Source organism: Dromaius novaehollandiae, chromosome 2, assembly GCF_036370855.1.
Source record: "Dromaius novaehollandiae isolate bDroNov1 chromosome 2, bDroNov1.hap1, whole genome shotgun sequence".
NCBI classification, from domain to species: Eukaryota; Metazoa; Chordata; class Aves; order Casuariiformes; family Dromaiidae; genus Dromaius; species Dromaius novaehollandiae.
The window spans coordinates 165,575,529-165,601,967 of NC_088099.1; the positions used below are offsets into that span (position 1 = coordinate 165,575,529).

Here is a 26,439-nt window from a genome sequence, read left to right on the forward strand (position 1 = left end):
GAACAGAGTTTGTTGGAAAGCACGTTCATTTTCACAGCTTTTTTATATTTTCATCTGCAATTTAGGGGATTTAGTGATCCAAATGAACGTGGAACATATCCTTAACTTCTCCCCAAGCCCAGACAGTATACATGAAAACATATACCCATGTGTATTTTTTCATATAGCTGAAGTAGTGAGAGGAGACATTACTGCTTAACTTTATCATCTCCTCCCTGAGAAAGTTTGGAAACAACTGAATAGCTGCAGGTGGTAGGCAGGTTAGAGTATTTTCTGTCCCACTCTGCTGGCATCTAAAATCCTTGTAGTGGAAAGCTCTGGAAACATCTCTGTTATTCTTTACTCTTAAGCACATACCCAAGGCCTGAGAGCTTTCACAGAAAACAAAGGGATTTACTGCTTTCTAAGTCATCCTAGGAGTGTCGCATTGCAATGTCAAACAGGAAAAGAAAACCACAGTAAGGAATTTGTTGCTAGCAAAATGTCTGTATTAAAATACAAAGAAAACATTCCTATTGGGAACAGTAATTAATAGACTCTCTTTTGCATTGGTACTAACAGCACTGCAAGTTCTTCTTTCCAAACAGACCATAATGTTCTTTAGGAATAAATTCCACCACTGTCATTCTGAACCTCAGCCTGAAAAACAAAGAGGTCAAAGACAATAGTACCATGCATCCTAGCGATATTCCAGCATCATTACACTGGCTTACTGCAGCATGTCCCATCAGAAGTGGGTTACATCTGGGCATTGCTTGCTGACGGCAAGCTCAGAGGGCTTCCTATTGTGTTTGAAAAGGTGATGATTGCATTGGAGCTCTTGGTGTTCTTGTTCATACCCAGGATGTCCACACTGGTTTGTCCTGGCTCGGTTTTCCTGAAGATGTTTTTCATGGTTGACTGAAAGTTATTGGTGACGAAGCAGTAGACAATGGGGTCCATGCAGCTGTTGAGGCTACTCAGAGTCACTGTCACGTGGTAGACAATGAGGCTGACATCATGGGGCATATCGGGGTTGATGGAGATTGCTACCTGTCGCACGTGGAAGGGAGTGAAGCAGATCATAAAGATGATGAGGACAGTGATAAGGAGTTGCACAGCTCTCATTCTCCTCTCCCGACTCTGGTGCATGAGGCTGGGCTTGGACAGTGCACACATAATCCTAGTGGTGAAGAAGATGATTATGATGAGGGGGAAGAAGTACTCACAGACCATCAAGGCCAGGATCTTGGGGAGACAGCACTGGGCAAACTTTATTGCCAGACTCAGGATGGAGAAAGTCACCACGGTTGCAAAGATCCAAATGAAGACACAGATCCCCTTGGCACAGGTGGGATTCCTCCACTTACGTGAGGCCTCCACCTGTACGATCGCAAGATAGCGGTCAACACAGATGCATGTCAAGAAGAGGATGCTGCAGTACATGTTGACAAAGTAGCCAAAGATATGAACCAAGGAACAATTCAGGCAGCCCCCTGCACTATAGAACATGATGAGCCGGACAGGCAAGGAGAAGCCCACCAAGAGATCAGTTACAATCAAGTTGATGGTGTAGATAACGGAGGTGGTTTTTGTCTTGGTACGAAAGCAGAAGACGTACAGTGCCAAACTGTTCAGCACAACACCCACCAGGAAAATGATGGCATTGACCACCATCAGGGCAATCCACAGGTTGTAAAATTCTCTGTACAGTTCTTCGTCAGGGTGGATGAACTTGGAGAACAACTGGAGGCTGGAGTTGGGTCCATGTGTAGAGTTGATAGAGTCAGTGACTGGCAGTTGGGTGGAGGAGGTCGGCATGGTCACTGATTTCCCAAAGATCTGGAAGAAAAGAAACAGAGACATCGATGGGTATGTCAGCGTTCCTTTAGGGCTCAAAATATTGTCCCCTAAGAACACTTTAACCAATGTATTTACACATCCTCAGTGACAATGTACATTGCTGTAGTTTCTGAGCATTTTGCCTGTCAATATATTAAGTGGCAGGCCAATTTACCAATGATCGCCTACAGAATACCTGTTTTTATAGCTACGGTCTTTCAGTGCTTCCAGCTGGATGTTTCAGAGAAGACGCACAAGACTCACCTCAAGTTGCTCTTCCCCTGCCCTGGACACAAGTTTTTTTAAGGACAGAGCAATAACAGAGAAGTGAACTGTGCTGAAGGGAGCAGAAAGTAGAAGGGAAGGACTGGGGTGGTAGGGTGGAGAAGTGTGAGTCATGCTTGGCCCAGCCATGTGGCAAATGACCGAGGGAAGTAAAAGGGGTTGCTGAGGGCAAGCGAGGTGCATTGCTGCTCAGGGAGGGCACGACACATTTCCTGTCCTGACAGGGAGGATTGGACTGATATGGGGCTCCTAATAAGTTTTGTTTCCTAAACATGGCATTCACTCTTTTGACTACTTCTTTCATCAGAGCAGCCTCTTCCTAGCTGGGCGCTCTGTCTGCCTTGCCATGGCAGCAGGGTAGTGGTGGCAGCCAGAAGATGTTTGCCCGATCTAATAGCACAACTGTAGCCCCATCATGTGACTCCTAAAACATTGCATCCATTCCCCCAGCCAGGTGATGGCATGAGAGTCATGTGCAGCAGCATTTTCAGGAACTGTGAGAGTTGTCTAAAGGCAAAGGATGGCTGCATCTTCCAAGGAAGCACGAGCAGGTTGTGTGGCATCTTCTAGAGATTTGCACTCATAGCAACAGCAGCCAGGAGATTTCAAACCAAGGGCGTCAGCTGCTACTCCTGCCAGGGTTTGACAGTTTAATTTGCAAATCATTCCTGACTTATACACTATTTAAAACTGATTTGTATATTAAAAAGATAAAAAAAAGCCCAATATATACAGAGACTTGGCTGGTTTCAATAAAAATAAATGGTTGAAAAATGTCTGGAATATCTCAAAGTGGCTAAGCAGGACTGTGAGGTTAAAAAAAATCAGCTTGAATCAGCAGAGAATGATGCTGAAAGACTTGAGTTATGAGGGTTTGAAATCCTTGCTACCAAAGAGCCAAGTGCGGAAGGGCTAGGAGACAACGAGCTGCGAGCACATCTTCCAGTGCTCGCAGAAACACAGTGAGCCTGGATTGCACGTCTGAATGGAGGAAGTTGAACTGCTAAGGGGGTCCAGATATCCAGCTTGCCTGTGTCCTTTGGCAGCTGACTCTGCCTGGACTAGTCCTCTTTGCTCCTTCTGGGGATAGTGAGGATGGAAAGATGTGTCCCATTGGCTGTGAGATGCTTCAAGTTGTTGGTGGCAGAGGAGGAGGCTACCTGGGCCAGAAGCTTTCCAGTGAAAAGTGATTCCACAGGAGAGTGTTTGCTGGCCAACAGTAAATGTTTCATGGGGACTGTCCTAACTAGGTCCACAGAGGGTTACAACTGGTCTTGGCCTGCCTGATGAGTGCCAAAGCCCACCTTTCCTGCCCAGCTGCGTGAGAAACCCTGACGAGCTAATGAAATGCAAGTCCCTGCTAGCCATAACTCTCAAACTGTTGGACTGCTCCACATCTCTTGAGAAAAGTAGGTTTCCAGCTCTTTGGGATAAAAAGTTGGGGAACTGAGATTTAGGAGAAGAGAGTCCCAAGTCCCTGAGCCTACGGATCTTCAATAGCTCCAGCCCCTACAGTTAGTATCTCCAGAACAGACAGCTTGGGATTGTCAGAATATTTTTGTTTCTGAATTTGAACAAGATCAAATGCTAACAGAACTGTATCCTCAATCACTATGAGATTTTAAAACCCTCTGAAAAATGCTGGCCAAAGGTGGCCTTGGGCTTGGTTTAGAGTTACAGTAGTAACCCAGGAAAAGAAAGACTTTTATAAGCGCAGTCACGGACTATTGATAGAGCATGTCTCAGAAATGCCAGCAGAAAGTTTCTTTTTTTTTCTGGTGTTTTCTACTGGGTGCACTGATGGTTCTGTAAATGAGCCCCTGGTCATGAGTTAGTTCAGGATGGGAAATCTTGTACTTTCCATCTTGTGGATAAAAACATCTGTCAAAGTTGTGTGAATTGAGGAAAGGAGAAGAGATTTAATACAAAAATCGTACTTCGAATCTGAATGGCAGGGGAGGGGTATGAGCTTTCCAGTGGCGCATAGGTTGAAGGCCTATACTCCTGTCTCACTGCCCTACAGCATTATGGGAACAGGATCATAGGATCATGGTAGCATTGGCTGAAAGGGACCCGTGGGTCTAGTCCTACCTCCACTCTCCCTGCAATATTCTCCTAGTGAAGAAGTTTTTCTTAATGTCCAACCTGAACCTCTCAAACTGCAATTTCACAGAATCACAGAATAACTGAGGTTGGCAGAGTCCTCTAGTGATCATCTAGTCCAACCCCCTGCTCAAGCACAGTCAGCTAGAGCAGGTTCCTCAGAACTGTGTCCAGTCAGGTTTTGAATATCTCCAAGGAGGGAGACTCTACGACATCTCTGGCCAGCCTGTTCCAGGGTTTGACCACCCTCGCACTAAAAAGTTTTTTCTTATGTCCGGATGGAATTTACTGCATTTCAGTTTGTGCCCGTTGACTCTTGTCCTGTCACTGGGCACCACTGAGGAGAGTCTGTCTCTGTTTTCTTTACTCCCTCCCATCAGGGATTCGTACACATCTAGTCTCTGGAGATGGTGTCAAAGAAAAAGGCTGGTTTCAAATATCCTTGAACTTGGAAGGATATTTAAAATCAAATGGCAATTTGTGGTTTTTATGTAGCTACTCAGTTCCAGGTATTTGGATTGCTCATTGGCATGGTTGGGGCTTACCATACAGCCCTCCTCCGATCAAACCCAGTGTTGGGTTTTGTGACAGGAGTGAAATCCTGAAGGCTGGCATCAGAGCACCTGCAATGTCCCAAGGAACTGCTCAGCAAACATGAGCAATCCTAACTCACAACCAAATTTGCACTTCTTAGGACATCGCTAGCAGAAACTGGACGTTGGAACATCTTGTGTTTCAGGAATGACTGGATTACCTCACTCTGCACTGAACTCCAGTGGCAGCCAAAGTAGCACACATGCTCACATTATTTTGTCTGGGTCTGATTGAGCCTGCAAACTCCTGGGGGAGAGTCTTGTCTCTTTACATTTTGTGCCAAGCATGCTGTCAGTGAATAACAGGAAAAACTAGACCTGAGACTGGCTGAAGGTAGAAGGGTTGGAACATCTGGTACCTGAGAAAGATGCATGGGGAGGATGCAGAACATGGTCCCATTTTCTAATGACTTTTTAATGATTTTCTCAACATCTCATCCTCTCTGTTTGTTTGTGTAGCACTTTAATTACCCAATAACAAAAACAAATGAGCAGATGCCTGGATCTGCTCCCAGATTTCCCTTTGCAGATGCTGTCAAGGGGAACAATGTGGAAGCTTCTGCACCCATGCAAACCGGGAAATAAAGATGTTGCTGCTTCTTGAGTGCAGCATGAGCTTGTGTATCTGTGCTCATATAGATGGGGGAGCAAGTGGAGAAGACAAATCACCTGTCCTGCCCCTTAGCAGGCACTTACGGGTATTGCCCTGAGTGTGCATTTGTCTGTTTTTCTAATGTACTTCTGAGGTACTGACTGTTCACTCAGATTTTACAGCCTGTAAGCAGCTTGCCTCCTCTGGGAGATTTTTTGTCCATCTCAGTTACCTTCTTATCAGGAATACCTGACATTCATCTTGCATTTTTCATTTTCTGCTTCAGCAAAATTAGTAACTTGAAATGCATTCAAATGTGCCTTATCCTCAGATTGCTGTTGAGGTGTGTAGGCCACTCTACAGACTAATAGAATATGATCCCCTATGAGTATTGCCCATACACGGAAATTAAAATCATCAACATACAGAGTGTGCTGCTTACGTATTCACCCCTCCCACCGAGTCCGATTTACAGTAGAATAAACCCTAGATGTTGTAGACTGCTAAAAAGAGACAGGTAGCACTTTGTCTGCCAGACTGAATATGCAATGCTGACGTTGCGTGAGAGCTGGTATCTCTTTCCACTCCATGGCTGCACTGCGTGGGCTCAAAAGCCAAGCAGTTATATGCAAGAAACCCCAGCAAGATTTAAGTAATTCTGAAGACTTCCCCACTGACAGGCTATGAACTGTCTCTTAGTCTGCAGTGCAAAAAGCCTTCCTCTAATCAAATAGTTGCTGATGGATGTTTGGGTGAATGGCCTTTTTTGCTTTCTTTGTGGGACTGCTCTCATCTCATGGTTCACAATCGGAAGGGATGGAGGGCTGGACTGGCAAAGTAATAGCATTCCTCTGAGTACTCTTAATGAGATGGAGCTGGACCAAACCCCTGGTTAACAGCTACGAAGTATTTTTCCATTGTGGGTCTCCAAGCATTTGACAAAGGTACGTTGCCCCATTTTACAGAGGGCTGAGCAAGGCACAGAAAGGCAGCGTGACCTCGTGTCCAAGGAAAAAGCAAACATTTCCAAAGGTTTTCAGTTCCAACCTCCCCCATTTCTGAGTCCAAAAATTCCCACAACCAGGTCTCTCTCCGTGATCAGAAATACTTGTGCTGGTGTTAAGTGGGTCAGTTCAGCTGCCCATAACCATGGAGGGGTGACATACAGCAGTCAGTGTGGGTCATGGCTAAACACATGTGAAGCTTTGCAGCCCTGGAGACCTCTGTTTTGTTGTGATCTCACTGCTCGTTGCCACTCCAGCTTGCAGCTATAGCGTGAGCTCATGCAGAGCTACAGGAACCACAGTCGTATTTGTTTACAGAATGAATAGCCTCTGAGCTGCCCCTCTCCCTAAAATCTGCTGAGAGTTTGGAGCTGGGCCTTCCTCATGCTTAGTTCAGCTCTCAGCCCCCCAGGTTTCCATGCTATCCCTGTTTTGTAGAACAGGTAGTCTGCAAAGCCCAAGATGGGTAAACACACTCCCCTTCTGAGGGCTGTCTGAAAGCGACACTTGGCTTACACTGTTACATTATACCTCGCAGGCTGGATTTTGTCTGGCCTGAGAGTGTGGGTAGCATTTCCTTAAAAGTACAGTAGGCATCTGGGTAGAAGAGGGATAAGGGGAGGGACATAGATTTGAGGTTGACCTGGTTTCCTTGTTCTGATAAAGGTGCCTGTTCAGCACTGGGAGATGGTGACTTGCTGTGAAATACTTTCTCTTTTTATGTGACGCAACCAATTCCATCGTTCTTGGGCCAAATAGGAAACAGATGGATGCTGTGCTGAAACCGGGCCCTCCGGCCTCTTCCCTCACTTGCTCACTGCTTGGCATTGCATTTATTCATTTAATATGGACAGCTCAGTGCTACATCTGTCCCAGGAGGATTTCCTTGACCATCCTCTATTTCTTTCCACTCAACTTTTATTTCAGTGTCAGCCTTAAACCTCACCCTCCACTTGCAGGAGTCAGTGTGAGTTGCTTCCTTGACCCAAGGGATTTTTGGATCTGGCTCAGTAATTCAAGTAATGGGACGCAAAAGACAAGGCGGGTCAGACAGCTGAGCTCTGTCCTAATCGCCCTCCAAAAGGGTTATTTATTGGCGTGTGCAGATAGGCATGAGGACACAGAGAGGGAGAACCAGAGAGATGTGCACTGTGACGGGAAAGATGAAAAGGATATTAAGAAGCGAGTGTTATTTTGTATAAACAGCTTCAGCTTTTCTCATCTCCCTGCCTCCCTGAATCAGAACATCTGACCTGGCAAACTGGCTCCTCTATCATTCCCCCTTTCCCCCTCATCTATTCCAGCCTGCTAACGTTACTCCGCTGCTGGGGATGGCAGCAGCATGTGTTTAGTTTTTCCGGCTCTCCGTGTTTAAAGTTCCCTGGGCGATTTATCATCGTATTTATAAACGAAGGGTTAACTTACTCTCTTTCGGTTTAAATTGTATGATTCTCCTTCTGGCAAGCTCTCGCTCAACTCTGGCTCAAACTGGCCAAATATGGTGCTTTTGTGCATGTCGAGGACTTTGCCCTATACGTGGTAGCGTTCGTTCTGTGTGTCTCACACACAGCATGGGGAGGGTGGGTTTGCCGACAGGGAATTGAAGGAGAAAGGGAGAGAAAGGGAATGAATCCAGCTGCCAAAGGGGAAGAGCTAGCTTCCATCCCGTCCCCAGGCTCTGAGAAAGGAGCTAATGTCCTGGGGAGAAAGATCCCACTCCGAGGCAGAAAGTACCTTGTTAATGTTAATGGCAAAGGGCACCCTTGAACTTAGCAGCCAGTTTTCCACAGGGATTTGAGGGACTTGGCTGCAGAGGGATGCCCTGTGAGGTTGTCACAAGCACTGAATTCCCACTGAGCTCTGAGCAGGGAGCCTTGCTCCTCTGCAAAATCCCAAACAACCCTATTTTGCATCTGTAGGTGCCTAAACTAAACACTGCTGGTTCTGTGACCCAGCCTACCCTCCCTGGCCTGGCCCTGATGAGTTGGTGCTGAGGAATGTGATTTAGGGTTGTAAGAGGGGAGTCATGCCTCAGGAAGCAATGGGGCTATTCCTGGGGCAGGAGGACCCAGTATTTGAGGGCATCAGATCTCTGCTCTCGCTTGACTTCTCGACATTGATGTGTTCTAGAAACCTCCAGCTCTGTGGACGGTTGAACAGTGTGTGTGAAAGACCTGACTGCTGGAGAATTGCGGTTGGAAATAGTCAAACACAGTCCAAAGCAGGATTTTTTTCTTTGCCTCCAGTGCTGTGGAAATACAAGGCGCTTCAATGACACAAAACACACTGTTCTGTGAGTGTCAGATGAAATGACATCTGCTTTCATACGGTTTCATGTCTTGCAGTGACTTGCAGGGTCGGATGAATGCTTTTCCCTGGTTGGGTTGCTTATTGTAACTTTTTCCCACATGGACACTCTGGTGCCTTAATGAGAACTCACGTTCCAGCTCTTCCCTTGGCTCAGACTTTCTCCTCCCTTTACTGCCTAGTTTCTTGAAAGCTGAGGTGATCTTTCCCTTCTGCCAAACTTTGGGTGAAATTAGCCAATGGATTAAAAACATTAGGAGGACAGAAGAAGCCAGAGCTGACAAACACACAAACACACACTAAGCATGACCAGATAATCCTTGTTTCCTCAAATATGAAACTGCAGGAAGTTTACTAGCATTCTCCACCACATATCCTCTGATTTAGGTTTTCATCCCCGCAAACTCTGAATTGCTTTGGCACTAAAACACTGTAAACAGGGCTGAGTGGCTTCTTTGCAGGGAAAAAATATTGCCTGCCTCCTCCTTTCTCTTTGTTTGACTGCACTGCAATAATTTCAGATTTACACCAAATCATATCTTCCTTAAGGCAGAACCAGCCTAAGGATAGCTATTAGCTGATTGCGTGGCGTCTGCACTGTCCAGCCACGGCCTGCTTCTCCATGTGTAATGGAGAGCATGATGGCCAGCAGCTCCTATCCTTGTGTCCCAGTTTGAGTAGCCACATATTGAATTACAGCCAGAGAGCCTTTGGTTGGAGCTGAGAAGGTCCAAATTCCCTTTGCATGACACCAAGAGAGATTAACAACCTCCTACCGACTTTTGCAGCTCTAATGTTGCCTTTGGGAATCAGATCTTCTGTCTGGCCAGAGGAAAAGCTTGGTTGTCTAGCCCCTGGCATGGCCAGAGGCTGTCCTTTGGGCTGTGTAAGCCATCACAGCCTAAGGATTTGTGGAGGCTAACACGGTGCTAGTCTTTGGGCTGCTGTTGCTGACATGCCATTGAGCCATTTGCCTCCTGTCTGACGTGCCTGAGTGGTCTGCACGTGACCCTCCATCTCTAAGGCCCTGCTGTGGATGGCATATGGGCACTGCTGTGGGTTGTGATTTGATTTCCACCCACCCTGCTGTGTTCAGTGCTTTGTGTGCACTTGGGTAGACCCCTCCCATCCCCAGTAAGTCTAAGGACAAAATCAGGTGCTCTGCGAGCGAGGGATCTAGCTGCCTGGTTCAGGCAGGGGCAGTCAGGTTGCAAAAGCCCGTGGGTGCCTGAGCAACAATTTAGTGGAGCAGATCATCCAAGGCCCTGAGGGATCATTGCCAGTCAGAAGAGAGAGTTTTGTTATGATCTCACACAACTCTCTGAATGGCACTTATCTTCTTCATGGAGCAAAATGACCCAGATGTGAGGGAGACCACTCAGCTTGGCCCAGAGGCACATTCTCTGCATCTAGGTTCGAACATGCTGGTTAACACCAGGCAAGGGCTCATCAGTCCCAGACACCGCAGACACAACTATTTAACATCAGAAAAGGTCTGCATGGTTGTCCCCCAGCCCTGTCCTGAGCATGCATGGAAAATACGGAACAAAGCTCCCAAAGATACACAGAGCAGGAAGTTCATTTGCCGGCAAATCTGTTAAGGGTTCACACCTCCTCTGTGCTCCTTTGCGGCAGCAATGCTTCAGCCTTCAAAAGAAGGAGCCCAGCTGTGTGCACTGGTTGAAGTGAACAAAGAAGCAGACCTGCGCACTCGAGCTGCAGCTCCCTGGCCGGCCTCTCCAGGCTCACACACATGCACCTGGCAGTTGCGGGGGAACCACAGGCCCTTTACAGGTCTCCGATAAGGCTTGCTTATCCAGGTCCTCTTGTAACTGCTAATAAGTGCCTCCACTCCCTTGTTTATACCACGTCTTATAGAAAAGTCCCTCCTGAAATGTTTAGACTTCTAAAATGCCTTATTGATACCGTTGCATTTTTCATATCCCTCTTCTCTGCGTTACCAGATCTTGGCCTTAGAATGACAGAAATATTAAGTGTCTTCATGAATGCTCCATAAATCATGCCGTTAGCGTTTAAAAGTCCAATGTCTCATAGCCTGCCAGGGCTAGTACCAAGTACCATCTGTCATGAGGAAGCATGGAATGACATCTCTGCAACAGATACTCTTTCTGACTCTGATACAAGAAATCAGAGCATGACTTCCCTCTCTGTTCTTTGTGGGCCTATATAATGTGAGGGGAAAGTGCCTCTTTTGGGGGAAAAATATATTTTTCCAACAGGTTTTAAAATTATTTTTAGGCTAGATCTGGAAAGAAACTCATGGATTTGGAGCTGCATAAGTATAGTCAGTAGAGATGGATTTATGCCTCTCTTCTTGGGAGGTAGTAACATTGCAAGAGAAATGAATTTGATTTTATTGGGATTACGATAATCCATCTAGCAGCTCTCGGGTGCCTAGTACACAGTGCTAGAAATGTCAGTTTAGGAGAAAGGCTATCATGGCTGTGTACAAGGAGATCTCTGCAGTGAGAATTGCCATATGGGCACATACAGGAACTTCACAGACAAGCGAAGAAACATTGCGGGAGATTTAACTGAATAACATCTGGCCGATGCATTGTTGCTAGCTTCTGAAAGGGAAGTTTTTGATTGCAAATCTTTGAGCAATTTTCCCTCTTTCTGCCTGCAGCTGCCTGTTTGCTTTATCCCTTGATGAGAGGCCTGAGCAGGACAGCGGAGGAAGAGCAACAGCGGAGGTTTGCATTTGGGGAACACATTGGGTCCTGCATGGCCCAGGGATGCAGGACAGAAGAGGGCAGGCTCCCTCCCCAGGGAGCACAAGGAAAGGAGAGCAATAAAAAATGCAGGTAGGGAGGAGATGAAGGGGAGAAGCAGGGGAAGAAGAGTCTGTTGTTTCCTTTGCTGGGCACATGTGACACTCTCTGCTGTGCAGAGGATCCCCCCACCCCCAGTCCCTTCAGGGATGTGCAAGTTTTGGATAGACTGGGTCAACCTGAAGAGAAATTGAGGTGTTGGTGGGCGTAGTGCCAAGAAAGCAGTGAGCATTTCTGAAGGGCATAAAACACTCCCTGCTTAATGATTTTGGAAAGAATCTGTTTCTCTTTGGGCTGACCCAGCAAATTGATTCAGAGAAAGAAAACAGCATCTTCCTTAGAGCTGAACTCGTACCCTGCTTCACGGCCGAACAGAGGCTAAAATATCCCCAGCCCTGGCTGATCCTGTGCCAGGCACACGTCTGAGGAACAGTGCACTGTCTCCTCTCCTGATTTCCAAAATCTGCCTGAATCATTTCCCCAAGATTTTGTTATGCCTGGGAATACCCTGATACAAACAAGACATCATTCCTCGCATGAGCTGACACAGTACTTTTCACAGCCATTTCATACACCTTTTCTCACTCCCCCATTTCCTCGGGAAACAGGCAAATATCATGGCACTGACCAGAAACCAAAGTGCAGAGAAGCTTGTTCTGAAAAAGCCCTCTCGCAGCCTGGAGTGACCGCTGGTGCAGCCTCGCTCTCTGGGGACAGGTAGCTCCTGATGAGCTTCGACATCTGCTGCAAGAGCAGAGGCAGGGGCTTGCCAAGGTCTTCTTGCACATGTTGGATGCGGGGCCCTCTCCACCTCACCTGCAATGGCTCACAGCCCCACAGGGCTCCCTGCCATGATAGCCATGATTTCCAGAGCAGACTTTGAATTCGGTCTCCAGTGATTCCCTCCTGGCCCCCGCTGCCACCTCTGCAACACCATGCCCCCCCCTTCTCTCTAACCAATAACCCAAAGTGTTCACTTCGACAGTCCCTGCAGTATATTCCTTCACAATGGATTGACTTACCTCTGTCCCGATCTCCCTTTATGTTAGAGGAGCTGCCGTTAAGAAAATTTCCTCATGGACCTGAATGTTATCGCCCCAGGAAAGAGACATCTGTTCCTACAAACAGAACAACTGGAGTGACTACAGAATATGAAGAAATGCCTAATCTCTCTCTCTCTCCCTCTCTCTCTCCCCCCCCCCCCCCTTCTAAATATAGCCTTGCGACTAATGGGAAAAAATACACACGACCAAAAAAAAAAAATTTCCACTTGTCTTCAGTGTTCAGAATTTCTCCCCAAACATCTGGCTCCTTGCCCTAAGTCTCACTGAAATTTATGAAGTGTTGGAAACGCTGAAGATCCAGCCTTCCTCACGGTGTTAATGTCTGAACATTGGTAGCAAGCTAAAATTGATGTTGCTGACCCCCTTCGTCCCCTCCCCGTGTCAACTTCCCTATGTCTCTGCGGGAACAAACTCTCCTTGCTGAGCACTAGCCAGCTCAAGGCCACTGCAATGTGTCTGAGCCATTGCCGTGTTACATGGGAGGGAAATACCTCTCTTTTCGTCTTCCCAACAGGAATTGTGATTAGACAGAAGCATCTCTGGCAGTTGGAGGAAGGTGCCATATCAAATGCCGTGACGCCTGTGACATGCTGTGAGCCAACCTGGTTGTCCAGACCCCAAGAGGGGACCTGGCACAGGGAGATGAAGGATGACCTTGCACGCTTCGGTGACTTCTGGCTGCACTAATCTGGGAGAAGGTTAGTAAGATCTATCCAATCCATGGCCTCAAGTGGCTGAGCATATATGAGATGAGAGTGGAAATGAGAGTCTGAGGTTCCACCAAGGAGCCGCCCAACAACTTGCCGCATTCATCCATTCTCACACAGCCCTTACCTACTGGCGGTACCATTGTTGTGGGTATTGGGACCATCTCAGAGCTGGTGAGCGAATGGGTAATCTCCCAAACTCCCAGCTCATGATGGGAGACTCCCTGGTCTAAATTGGATAGCAACATATGCCATCTTTTGTGGGGTGCGAGGAAAAAAGGGACGTGCACAGATTTTACCTCCAGGAGGGTATATGGTAGCTAGAGAAGTCCCTTCTGGGAAAACAGGCAGAAAAAAATAAAGTGAGAAGCTGCATCAAATATAGTTCTTTAGAAGGATGGGGAGGATGGATGCTAGATTTTAGTGTCGGTCCTGGACTGCTCTTTTCCCTCATCCTTCAGATAAAGACCACACTGGTGCCAATGCAATAAACATGCAGGATATGGCCCGTCACAATATGACAGGATCAACTGAGAGGCATTGAATTCCAGGTCAAGAGGCCAAATCCATAAATAGAGGAGAGGTAAACTCCACACATGCGTGTCTCACTAGAGCACAAACAGTAGCTATGGATATGAGAGAAGGTTGACCTCATTTTCTGGAATTAGTTTTTCACCCTTGGATCTTTCCCAGGAAGGCTGAGCTGATCTTTTTTGTCATGTTATTTTATTGATTTTCTATTTTGAGTTTCCTCACAATGAGGGACAGATTCTTCCCCCAGTTTCAGTAACATCCTCTTTGACTTCGCATGCTCCCAATCCAGACATCCAGCTTTTCACAACTGACCTCCAGCTCAGGCACGTGTCTGGGCTCTCATCTACTTTTCACTTCCTTACAACTTGGAAAGCAAGTGTGATTGGAAGGCCTCCATGAGTCATCTCTGGGTAATAAAGTTGCCTTCACTTCCTTCCATGCTGGGAGTTAAATGGGAGGAAGAACGAAAGAGAAGAAACCAACCTATGATCCAGCGCTGGGCCAGGAGACTGAACTTGGATCCTCTCTTTCATTTTGGCTGTGGTGGCAAACACTTAAGTTACCCCTAGGCTGTGACCAAAACTTTTATATTTAGGGAATAAATCTTCAGCGGAGGAAGTCGCTGGAGTTACAAATGCAAGACTGAGAAAAGGAGGAGACTTTCTCCAGGATGAGATATTGGTACCTACACTCTGTTCATCTGATCTGAGACTTCCTGGCCCTTGCAGTGGCTTGTTTTTGTGCTTTTGCGTGATACATGGGAGCTTTGTTCTCATCCCTTGTGCACAGGATAATGAGTGCTTTGCACTCCCCCACTATCCCAGCCTCTCCCTCCTTGCCGAATTTAGTGGCAACAGCTGCAAAGTTTCAAGTTGTGCCTGAGATAGTGCAGAGCATGCCATATTGGGAAGCAGATGCTGCTGTTAAAGTGGAGAAGGCACATCCGGGCTCTGGGACATGCTTTGTCCCAGACCCAGTTCCCACAGTTGACTTCAGGAGGAGTTGCAACTGTAGCTGATGAATGAAGAGCCTCTATTGTCTTTTGATTTTCAGACATTCAGACAGAAAGACAGGAAAAAAAGGGAAGCTTTAGTAAGTGGAAAATTCTCAAGCTTGTTGGCTGCATGTTCAACAATATTACATATTGCAGTGGATGTCTTGAGGCTGTAGGTGGAAGAAGGTTCTGGCTTAGCTGAAATTAGCATGTGGGAGAAGTCAGAGCAGGAAAGGGTGCTACTGTCCCATAATAATTCCTAGCAGTCCCTTAACTGCTTCATGTAAAATAGGGACGGGGCAGGACTCTGGTTAAAAGCCTGCTGTGTCACAGAGCAGCAAAGCAAGAAGCTAGGCAGCTCTGGAGAAGGTGGGCAAAAGGGTGATAGCACACCCCGTTCTGTGGCGATGTCTTTGCTGTTGTCAGGAGGGTTTCCAGTCCTATTCAAAGAGGGGAGTTGCGTGTCCTTTCACCCCTCATCGCATGAGAGATGGAGATTGCCACAGCATAGTGAACTATTATACTGTCAAGATGGGCTCAAGGCACATGGCCATATCAGTGTTCAGGACATCTGTGCTGTCCAGCTCTGTAAGGACCCAAACCAGAATCCATGTCTGAACATGTCTTTTTTTTTTTTTCAGGATGTTGTATCTCATGTCTGTTAGACCAAACAGGTCCTCAGAAATTCATTCTGTTCTTCAGTAGCAAGAGAACTTCTACCCAAGAAGCTCATGGAACTAGACCTGAAGAATCAGAACACAGAAAATTGACAGGTTGGATGATCTCTAGGCCTCTGTAGTGTTCATAAGCACTGGAAAATGCTAATGTATGACTCTATGACATGCACTGCCCATGATCCCTAAGTTCTTGAGTCTCTACAGCATCCAGGGCCATCACTGGATGCTGTGAACTAAGTGTAGGATTGAGGACTCAGGGAACTGGTTTGGTTCTCATGGGTAGCCCGAGGGTAGAGGCTGTGGAGAAGTTGCTGTACTTGATTCCCCTCTGGGACTCACCTTCTACTGCATGGTGCTGTGAGACCACAGAGGAGAGCTGCTAGAAAAGTACCGCACAGTATTTGGTTTAGGGGGAAATGTGGAGACACTGAGACTGTCGCCAGATGTGTAGGAAATTCTTCTTGTAAAAAATGGCGTTGCTTGGTCAGGTGTGTTTCAGCCTCATCGTGCTTCCTTATCATTAATGAGTGAGACATACATTCCCTTCCCTTGGAAGGCAAGCCTTGGACAGCAGTGCAGGAATGTCGTCAAAGGATGTGGAACAAAACACTGGTTTCTGTCCCAGCAAAGCACAATGGAGCAGGACAGGGTCTGGCAGGTGCCAAGCTCCTGCCTGATGGACTAAAACACCTGCCCTAACTTTCCCCACTCCGACAGTGAGGAGGGGGGAGAGAAGCAAATATTTGACTGGAAGAACTTGTAGCTATTCTGAGTTAATGGAGCTGAGAATGGCCAGGGATAACCCCTGGCTCCTCATCCTACATCCAGCCCCGACCCTGCTCGTCCCATGGGTGGCAATCTCCCTGCTAGTGAGGCCTTGGCAACAGGGATGGGAGAGGGCTCAAGGGCTGGATTCATCCCAATGAGCTCCATTTACTCTAGCTGAGTCAAAATTGGACCCTGGAGGGATGCCAGCACTGAGATGGGTGCAGCACCCAGTGTTCATGAGAGAGAGGCTGGGGTGGACACAGCAGGGTGTGCAGGGAAAAAGGAGTTCACAGAGGATCTGGCCTTGTGGTTGCTCCTTGGTAGAGTTGATGTCACTCAGTCCTACTCCATTGCTGGTCCATGAAGAGATATCACACTCCCCTTTGGCAGCTGCTGACCCACAACCAGTCGGTGCTGGAGTCTCTTCCTGAACTATTGCTCAATCACATTGATGGTCGGGGCCATTTCTGTGACTCCATGGGAAGCAGTGGTCATGTCACCAAGATCAAGATCTGCCCTGCTATGCAGCTACCTCTGGGAAATGGATCCTGCTGGCTGTGCTGGGAGACCTGCTATGTAGTGGGCTCCAGCCTACATTTTGCATTGCTGCTCTGCTCCTCTCTCACCCTGGGCTCTGTGAAAGCAGTAGTGAGGAAATGGGTGGATTCCGAAAGCAGATCTGGGATTTGTCTGGGTCCCTTAGTAAAGTCCATGGGAAGCCCAGCTGAAGTTTGGGGCTCACACCTGGATCCAAGACAGTCAGTAGTCAACTTTGGGCTCATGACATTCGCTCCTTTGGATCCAAGCAGAGAGGGATGTAGCTTTAGTTGCTGGGCTGCTGAAAGGTCCTTCTCTGCTGCTCTCTGACATGATGATCCAGGTGTGCTTCACTGGGCCATCTGGGGAAGGAATATCTTCCTAATTCCTTGGGATCTGAACCCTGAAGCACTAATAATAATTCCTGGTGGCTATTTCTAAGGTGGCTATTTCTAAGTTTGGAGGGGCTGTAGAGAGGGATCAGAGCCCATTTTACTGAGCCCCAGGCAAAACCTGTGGGGAAGAGACAAACTTTGTCCCCCAGAACTTGTCCCCTCTCCTGACAGCAGGATGTGATGTTGGGGCAGAAACACAAAAAAGGCAAGGGAAAATGAGCATCTTCTGCCCAGATAAAGAGGACTTGGATTGCTCTCTCCTGGTCACATTCAGCAGCTCCAGGCTCTCAGCTCTCAGCATGGGCAGCAGAGGCAGTTCCCAGCCATAAAAAATGGTCCAACTGCCTCTGTAATTCCAGCTCAGCAGTGCTCAAAGGCAGCTCTGCCTACCTAACTGGCTCAGCAGAGAGCAGTTGGCTTTCCCTACAAAGGCACTGCTCCGAGATCAGTCAGTTCCCAGAGCCTGCTGGGCTGTCAGTCATCATCCTCAAAGGACTGCAGAGACCAGAGGGACCATTAGCACATGGCCCTGCCTCTGAACAAGCTCCCTATCTGCGTGTTTATACAGGGAGAGAGATGAGACAGTTGCTATATGGGGGCTTCTGCTGATGGGATCCAGCCGTGATTTGTCTGTTTGATGAGGGACGGGGAAAGATGAGTGGTTCCCAAATGACAGTCACGGCTCCCGTTGGGTGAGTCAGGCATGGGGGAGAAAGTGTGCAAGAGCCAGTTTCCTTCCTGCCTGCCTGCCAGATTTTTGGGAAACTACTCTTCTGATCGTCGCCTTCCCCTGCATTTCTCTCCCCAGGCCATGGCATTTTTGCTGGTGGATCTACTGAGTTCAAAAAGATGAAGATGTCTGCAGAACAGAAAGGGCAAGCTGCTCCTCTGGGACACCCTGAGATCTCTCATGGATGACTGGCTTGGAGTTCGCTTGATCCTGCCTATATCCCAATCTTGCATGACCAGGAGTGTAAAGCTGGACATGCCTTGTACTAGTACAAACGTACTCTGTGGGGATGAGTCCAAATCCCTCTCTGCAGCCTAGTCTGCCCAGATCACCACCACTCCTAAGCCAGTGAGGTTTCTAACCAGGTCCCTCAGTCAACACACCAACAAAATGAGCTGGAGAAACCCTTTGGGTACCCAACAGGGCCTGTTGTGTCTCCACTACCCCTTGTGATCCAACCCCCCTTGGGGTCCCTCATGGGATCCCACTCCAACCCTTTCATCCCCCCAACAGCTCTGGCCAGCAGCCACTTCTTGTTATTTTCTCGCTATTTTTTTAAAGTTTCAGGAGCTAATTGCCAAGAACACGATGTCCAGTGTCACAACCTCACTGCGAAGCTCTCTCCATTCCCAGCAAAGTATTTCCTGCTGGATTTGTTTGTCACTGGGCACACAGGGACACTGGCGCTTGGAGGGGGAGGCTGTGCAGGCATCCAGGGCTCTGGCATTGCTTGGGCACGCATGCCCTGAGGAGGTCAGAGCTGGGCCCCGCGGAGTGGCTCTTGCCCAGCTCCGGCTGGAGGGCTGCAAAGCAGGAGTCTGCAGGACACTTGGCATGGCTGCACTGGGCTGTGGCTCGAGGGTTGTCGAGAGAGTCACCAGACAGCTCTCCGGTGCTCTGCTCTTGAGTTCGGGGAGGTGGGACGCACCGCATGGCTGAGCTGAGCAGGAAAACCTGGAACTCAACGTGAGCTGCAGCCTGCAAGGCAGCACGGGAGAGTCCAGCTGTGCCCAAAGCCTCCCTCACATCTGCAACAGCCCTGCCCACTCCAGCACGTGGCAGGAGTGCGATGCAGCTTGGGGCTGGAGGTCCCAGACCTCGCTCTGAGCAGATGCTGTGCCACAGAGGTGCTAATCGGGACTGCTGCTCTCTTGTCCTTCTGCATCACTTCTGTCCTGGGCATGGGCCAGGCAAGAGAGGTTTCTCCATCCTGGTGGGGTGGCGAGGACAGAAGGGTCATTTACAGACCTGTGGAAGGGAACTGGCAGGGGCCTTAGGGCACCACTTTGGTGCCTCCACCTGCTCTGATTCGGCAGTAAGCACAAACCTGGCAAAGGGCAGCAGGATGCCTGCAGGACTCTCTGCTCAACAAGCAGAGGTCCTTTGCTCTGTGAGCAGCCCAGCCCGTGCCTCAATGCCATCTAGAGTCACAGCTCCCAGGAGGAAGAACACCTGCAACTCAGAAAATCTGGTCTTTGGACCCACGATCATAAAAGGGCTTTAGAGAAAGTCTCATTCTCTCGCTGTTAGCTCTCTGCAACCTGGACATACCAATCCCCTCTCTGCTGTCCTCTTTGTTTGCCTGGTCTGTAGAGATTGCAAGTGGTTCAGGGCAGGGCTGTGTTTTGTTAGACATGCACAGAGCTCAGCGATGCTCTGATCTGGAACAGGGCAGCATAAATCTAACGGATTATCCTAGGAAATTCCACTGTGATGAAAAACCCTAGAGGAAAAGGAAGAAAAGAAAGGGCCCCATTTGGAAAAAAAAAAAAAACCATGCTGCTGCTGCCTAGTTACAAGTGGTTCCTAAAATTGCTGCCTCTTGAAGAAGCTGATACAATTGCTGATTTTTTTGTCTGTTATTTTGGAGGGGGTGTTTTCCTTTGTGTTTTCAGCTGTTTGGAATTACAGTTTGAGTCCCTGCAGGCGGTCTCTCTCCTGCGGCGAGCCCTGTGTGAGGGGCCTCAGCAGGGGCAAAGAGCCGCCTTTTGGGGAGGTGCCTCAGTTTCCCTTTTGTTGAAATGACCCCTGTAAACACAAGGTGCAGAAATGCCCTTTTCAGGAAAAGTTTTCAGGAAGTGAAGGAGGGAATTACACATGCAATTTAAGGAGTTTTCTTACTGGGAACTGCAATGTCAGAATAATCAGTTTTCTCTTAAAGGCAAATAGTGGGCAGGAAAATACAAGAGGCACCATTTCTGATGCTGATGCTTTTTGCTGCAGAATTACACACCCTTTTGTCCTGGCCATGAGGCCCCTCTGCAGAATTTTTCAGCCATTTGAAATCTACCACATTTTAGCCTATTAATCCTCAGACATTCCCCTCTGCAGCAACACTTCTGTGTGCAATGTCAACCATGGGACTCCTGCTCCTCTCGTGCCTACCCCTGCTTGGCTTTTCTGGGTGCAATGATTTGCTTGCCATGCACAGGGGACCTGCTGTGAAGGTGAGACAGGTGGAAGTGTGACTCTTCAGAAATTCCTGGGGATTTTTTCCCTGCCTGGGACAAGGTTATAGACAGAAACAGCTTCACATTGGAGGTTATCAAGGAGGCCTCGAACTCTCTGAGATGTGGGCCATGGATGGTGAGTTGTGCGGAAAACCAAGACCCTTCTCTGATTTGCATTTATGGGTTCAGAGCAAGTTTTTTGCCAAGAGGAGAAGTGCAGCTTGCCACTGCTGAACAGTTACCCATTCCTTTCCGTAGCTTTGCCTCATTGCAGATAGCTTCAGTTGCCATTGTGCCAGAGGTGCTGTGAAGTGTCACCTATTTGACACCCTTGCATCATGGTCTTTTGCATCATCTGTGGTCATCATCTTTTGCATCTTCTTCCAGAAGAGCACTTCTAGATGTAGTAAATACTGTTAGATGGGATAATAAAAGGGGCATATGTCTCTGTCTTCCTTGGAAAAGGTCCAAAGCAAAGCGGTGGGAATGACCTGAAGTCCAGCAGACATGTCCCACCAGAAGAGACGGACTGAATTGGGGTTGTTTAGTCTAGAGAGGCGATGACCGAAGGCAGACCTGATAACAGCTCCAGAGATGTCCAAGGCAGCTCTCCTTGGAGCGGTTCAAGGTGGGTTCATCTCACCTGGCTTTGGATGTCCAAGAAACACCACCAGCTCCCTCCAGCCAAGGCAGAGAAGCGGGTGTTTTTAGTGGGATGTCTCTGGCCTGCTAGCCTGCATGGTGACAAGGACGCTGTGCAGACAGGGCTTTAGCCCATGCCCTGGGCTTGCTTAATGCATTAGTACAGGTGTAGTCTAAATGACCAACCCAGTCCCTGGCAGTTCCAGGGTAGAGATCTCCTTCTGGTCAGAGAAGTCCTACTCCTCATGTTTCCTGGGGCAGGAATATGTGGTTGGCAACTGCTGTCCTCTGTCATACAGAATGGCCAGCCTGGCCAGCCAGAGGGTCCCCCCACAGCACTGGGGCTGCAGGTTAATCCCATTGCTGTAACACAGCCTAAGTGGCACCTTCTTTCAGGCAAATTTTGCTGGCTTCTTAAAAGCAAAAAATCCTGTCTGCTGTGGTTGCTAAACTGGGCTGTGCTGCTTTGGGTGTCTTTCCATTTTCCAAGAAAAATAAACCGCAGGCTCTGTATTTTTAGATATGCCATCTGATCACAGCCAGTCATATATCAGTCCCAATACTGTGAGTCAAGATGCTGAGTGCCACCGCTGAGCTCCCCTGGGCAAGAACTAATGGCTGGAGCCATCTCGAGTGTATTAATAAATCAGTGCATTTAAAATAATTACGTATTTTCCTAGGTAGGCTGCTCACGAGGAGTCATAATGTTGGGATTTATTACTGCTAGTGTCTTAGTAGCTATGGCTCTCTGAGTGAACTAAATACTGTTGTGACTGGGAGACGAACAGCCCTGGTATGAGACAGGCCTAATCTAGGCAGGGGGCAGAGGCAGCGCGACTCCCCTTCCTTTTCCTCTCCCACTCGCGTCTCTGGCTCCTGACATCTGTCCTTTGCTATTTCAGTCCTGGGTGTCCTCCCAGGCGGCTGCCAGCCAAAATGGACTTTATGATACTTTTAACGCGATGGTGGGATGCAACAACCAGCTCTTTCTGTGCTGCTGAGACAGGGGTGGGAAATATAAGGCTTGTGCATCAATCCCAGTATTGCTGAACCTCGTTGTGGGCAGCGGGAGAAAAGATAGTTCAGGGGCAGCCGGGTCTCCCTGGGCCTTACCTTGCCCACTGTGTGACCTTGCTCTGTGGCTCATCCCTGGACTCCTTCAGAAACTACCTGCTCAACCTGGCCTGCACAACAGCGTGCAAACGTGAAGTTATTGGTGTATTACAAATTTCTGCCCCTCACCGGCTTGCTCCACCCCTCACAAGTCTGTGCCTCTAGCACCAGTGCAGCCTGGAGACAATTTTCTGTGCATTTGATCAAAGTAGCAGGAAACCTTGAGCCTGGCATGTGAAAAATGGGCTGCTTCATTCCTGAAAGTTAATTTGCTGAGCTACTTCATCACTCTAATGACAATCAATTTATCTGCATAATTGGTTGCTAGAGACAGCGTAACACCGCTTGGCAGCCTGGATTTATCTCGGAGATATATTGCTTGGCATAGTCACGCAGGGCAAAAGGAGCCAGCCTGGCTCCTGGCGGGGCTGTGACTCTGCAGAAGAGCCAAGCAGGTAAAACCTGGCTACAATAACCCAACTTTCCCTCTCCATCCTGCCAGAAGAGAGCGGATGGGTGAGAATGGGTGATCCTCACCTTGGGGTGAGGATAAAACTGAACCTGGCCAACGCCCTGCTAATGAGCCCCCTAATGCCTTGGCCTTCCTGCTGACACAGGTAATGACAAGTCAGGTGAGCCTCTCTCAGCATCCTCTCCTGTTGTGCTCCGGGTTTCCACTTTACTCTGTCCTTCTGGGAAACATCGCTCTGAGAGCGTGTAGTTGGGTTACAAACACCTGCAATGATCTCTGCCCCAGTCTGCATGCTCAGAGCTAAGTCAACCTTGCTAATGCCTACCCAGGGCATCCAAGCTACTTTAAGATAATTTTTTGTAGTTGTCCAGTGCTCTGGATAAAACAGAGAGTTTCAGCCAACCTCCACAGCATCCACAGATAATCCTCACCCATGAGGCCAAACTCTGCTTTTGACGGCTTCACTGTGGGGCAGCTTCCCAAACAGACCCAAATCCATATCTCCAGGTATCCCATGGAGAAGGCTGAAAACCTCTAGGTATGTGACCATGGGGAGCTCTCTACTGGACCCCCCACCACAGGAGCCATAGCCCCACATGCATTAGCCCTAGGGGCATTTCTCTGTGCCCCATCTCTCAGGCAGGCGTCTGGAGAGAGAGTGGCCGAAGTTATGAAGAGAAGGAGACATTTACCAGTAAATCTTTCCCTCAATGTGGAAGAATTTGCCATTTCTGTTGTGTGATAATGGCCGTAGCGGCATTTTTTGAGGCTTTGATAGATGAGATACACATCTTTTATGGATTATATATAAGAGGTAATAAAGAATTCAGTTCCTTTGTGTTTATGCACTAATGGCATATCGACCCCAGTAAATATCACACTGAGATGGAACAGCAGCATCCCTGGTTAGTGTCATCCTGACGGGTGACATCATTTCTGTGTGTGTCACGGCCCAGCTCAGCCTAGCCCTATCTAACCCACAGCTTTACTGATCCAGTCTGCTCTGGCCCTGGGCCTCACCTTTCTGTTTCACTGATTCATCCTTTGCCTCAGCCCAAATTCTTCTGCTTCTGGACTGTGTCATACTTGGCTGGGCTCTGCCTTGACTCTCTCAGACTTACTGGAAGGGAAGTCTCTCTCTGCAAAGAAGTCAATAGGATTTGCTCTGTGCAGGTATCCTTAATTGGTTGTTTCCAGATGGAGTGAAAACTACAGCTAAAAGCTACAAAGAAAAATGCAGGGATGAAAACTGGAGGAGAAGGGAGAGAAAGAGAGAGCAAGAAGGGAGGGAAGGTCCTTAAAATATTTACAGAAGGGCTTGTGAAGAACCAGCAGATATTCCTCGGAAGGGGCTGTAGACTTTACCTTAGATGTCATGGGATGCTCGCTAACGCGTGTGTTTAGGTAATAAATTGTTTAACCTCTCCCTAAACCTAGCAACTGGGCATTTACAGAAACCTGCTGTAACAGTCCGTGGTGCAAAGGAAAGTCCAAACAATGTACACTTTGTGTGTTTGTTAGAGCACTACTCCCATGGGGGATTTTTGGCTCCCATTTTAAAAACGGGCTCAGGAATTTGGATGTCTCCATTTTTAGATGCCAGGATTCACATGTCCTTAAAGGGTGAGGTCTCCTCGAACATGCTCAGCACCTGCCCACTAAAGATCCCCATTTCGATGTCTCCAGCTGATGAAAGTGCAGACAGCCAAAATCCCACAGCTCTTCCGAAAAGGTGGAGCGCAGGGTTTGGTCTCCCCCTTGAAAGAGGCTGTAGGGGCAGGACAGCCCCCATCCCTCTGGGAACCGCCTGATCCTGGGAGATGTCCCTGCGCTTGGTGGGCTACGATGCAGCCCTGGGGATGAGCACCTAACGGGGAGCAGAGCCGCTGCGGTGCTGTACGTGCGTGCGGTGGGATTTACTGCTCTGTTCAGCAGCCTCCCCGTCTCGCTTGCCTCGTCCCTGGGAGAACGTGCTGTGAAAGACGTTTCATGTGCAATTCCTTCCTTGGCCTTTGCCTCCTTCTTTGAAATGGGGGAAGGAAGACTTGCAGGGTGCTTCTGGCACCTTTGCACTCTGCGGGGAGGGAAGTAATGACTCCCTGTCTGTATGAAGTACGTTATCTCAGACAGACTGGTGAGACCGGGAAGGAGGCTGAAACGGAGTTAAGCAAAACCTCAGTGAAATCAATTGATTAATAAAGTAGTCGGCTGATTGCGCTGCTAGGTTGCCATGTGCCCCTATAAATAGGGAGGGAGAAAAGAAGGGGATTTGCTTTCCAGTTCATGAGTTGGCAGAAATTTCTGCATTCAGAGGAGCTAGAAAAGTTTCTCACTTGGGAAAAAAGGTTCCCACTGAAGACAAACTTCTGCCCTCACTCATGCCCTATAGATGCGATGATGCCGGTGCCATAACACAGGCATGGAGATGGCACGGAGTTTTGCTTCCTTTTTCTGTGTTTTCCCAGCTTTCCTGTAACTCTGTTCAGAGAGGAATTTATAGAGAAGCTGAGATGCAGCATTTGTATCTAATCGTGAGCAACAGAAGCATTTGCCCTAATGGTTTTCAGTTGGGACTGTCACATGCTTGTAATAAGGATTAAACTTGTGCACCCACTCTCTTTCATTTCTGAATGGGGGAGTTTTAGCTTTTGCTGAAGGAGCTGCCATTTCGGGGAAAGGGCGGCTTTTAGCTTAAGAAGAGAAATTGGCCCTGGCATGCAAGAAATGTTGAAAGAAAAGGCGCCTCGTGTTACCAAAACACAGCTGAACTGAGTCCAAAGAGCTGCATTTCCAATTCATCACACTCTCCTGCCGAGTATAGCTTGTGTAAAGGACGAGCGATGCTTTCTATCTTGAATGGACTGAACTGTAGCAGACCCGTCTCAGCGGCTTGCTGCCGGGGCTAGCAGGCCATTCATCCCTCCCACCCGTGCCAGCTCTGGCCCTGACACTTTCTTCCATCCACAGTCAAAGTGCCCAAAGTATGGGCATTTCCATACCATTTCCCTGGGGGAAGCTTTCTGCTTTCTAATCCTGTATTACAAAGTTCATCTTGACCTGTCTCAGACCACCTTTTCATGGCCTGACTCTAAACCCTTTGCTCAGCATCTCTGTGCGGTGACACTTGCAAGATGCCAAAGTGTAAACGTAGCAGCACTTGACAGAGGTAGGCAGTGTATGAAGAGCCACCAAGCATAAGCAATTTTACATACAGAATTCCCCTAGACAGCTCTGCCTGCAGCCTGCTTGATATGTATAGTTGTGTGTGTCCTCACACACCCATACCCTGTTGAGATAAAGGACTCGTACATCCAAAACAGGCCAGTTCAGCAACTAGGAAAAATAGCCACATTTCCCTTGTTGAGATGTTCTTTCCCTTTGTGCCGACCCTGGGCTGTTAAACCCCCCCATCCTCCCCTATCCGTGCAGTCCTTGGCCTGTGAGATGCTCCTCGCAAGCGCTATTCCCATCCGCATCGCACTGCCCTCAGCGCACGCAGCAAACCGGTTCAACACCCACGTGCTCTGCGCTGGACCCGGCTTGCAAGGAGTCCCGTCCCCGTCCGCATGGCTTCCGAAGAGCCCGCGCAGCTGGGGCTGGGGCGCGCTGCCTTTCCAAGCTGCCGAAGCTCCCTCCCTCTCCCCCGTGCTGTCTGCCTGCCTCCGTGCGCCCCGCAGCCGGTACTTACGCAGCTTGAATGAGAAAGCTCAGCTGCCGGTCTCTGAGCCCGCTCCCAGATTCGACAGCGCCTTCACTCCGCAGCGCTCAGCCCGGCACAGTAATACAGGAACCAGACCTCTTTGGTTTACTTTTACATTGACGTCAGTGTCTTTTCTAACCTCCACAGCTCGTTTTG

At 48.4% G+C, this 26,439-nt stretch overlaps 1 protein-coding gene across 2 annotated transcripts; it reads right to left on the minus strand.

Annotated features, from left to right (window-relative positions):
• Positions 1–466: 466 nt before the first annotated feature.
• Positions 467–26,439, minus strand: GPR20 (G protein-coupled receptor 20). Of its 2 annotated transcripts, XM_026113678.2 has the most exons (3): positions 26,272–26,439; positions 12,523–12,618; positions 467–1,821 (listed from the first exon to the last, which is right to left on the minus strand). In XM_026113678.2, the coding sequence occupies exon 3, from the start codon at positions 1,798–1,800 to the stop codon at positions 739–741; it is 1,062 nt and encodes a 353-aa protein (XP_025969463.2). In that variant the 5' UTR covers positions 1,801–1,821; positions 12,523–12,618; positions 26,272–26,439; the 3' UTR covers positions 467–738. The 2 variants fall into 2 exon arrangements, with proteins under 2 accessions (XP_025969463.2, XP_064363994.1); XM_064507924.1 differs by lacking the exon at positions 12,523–12,618.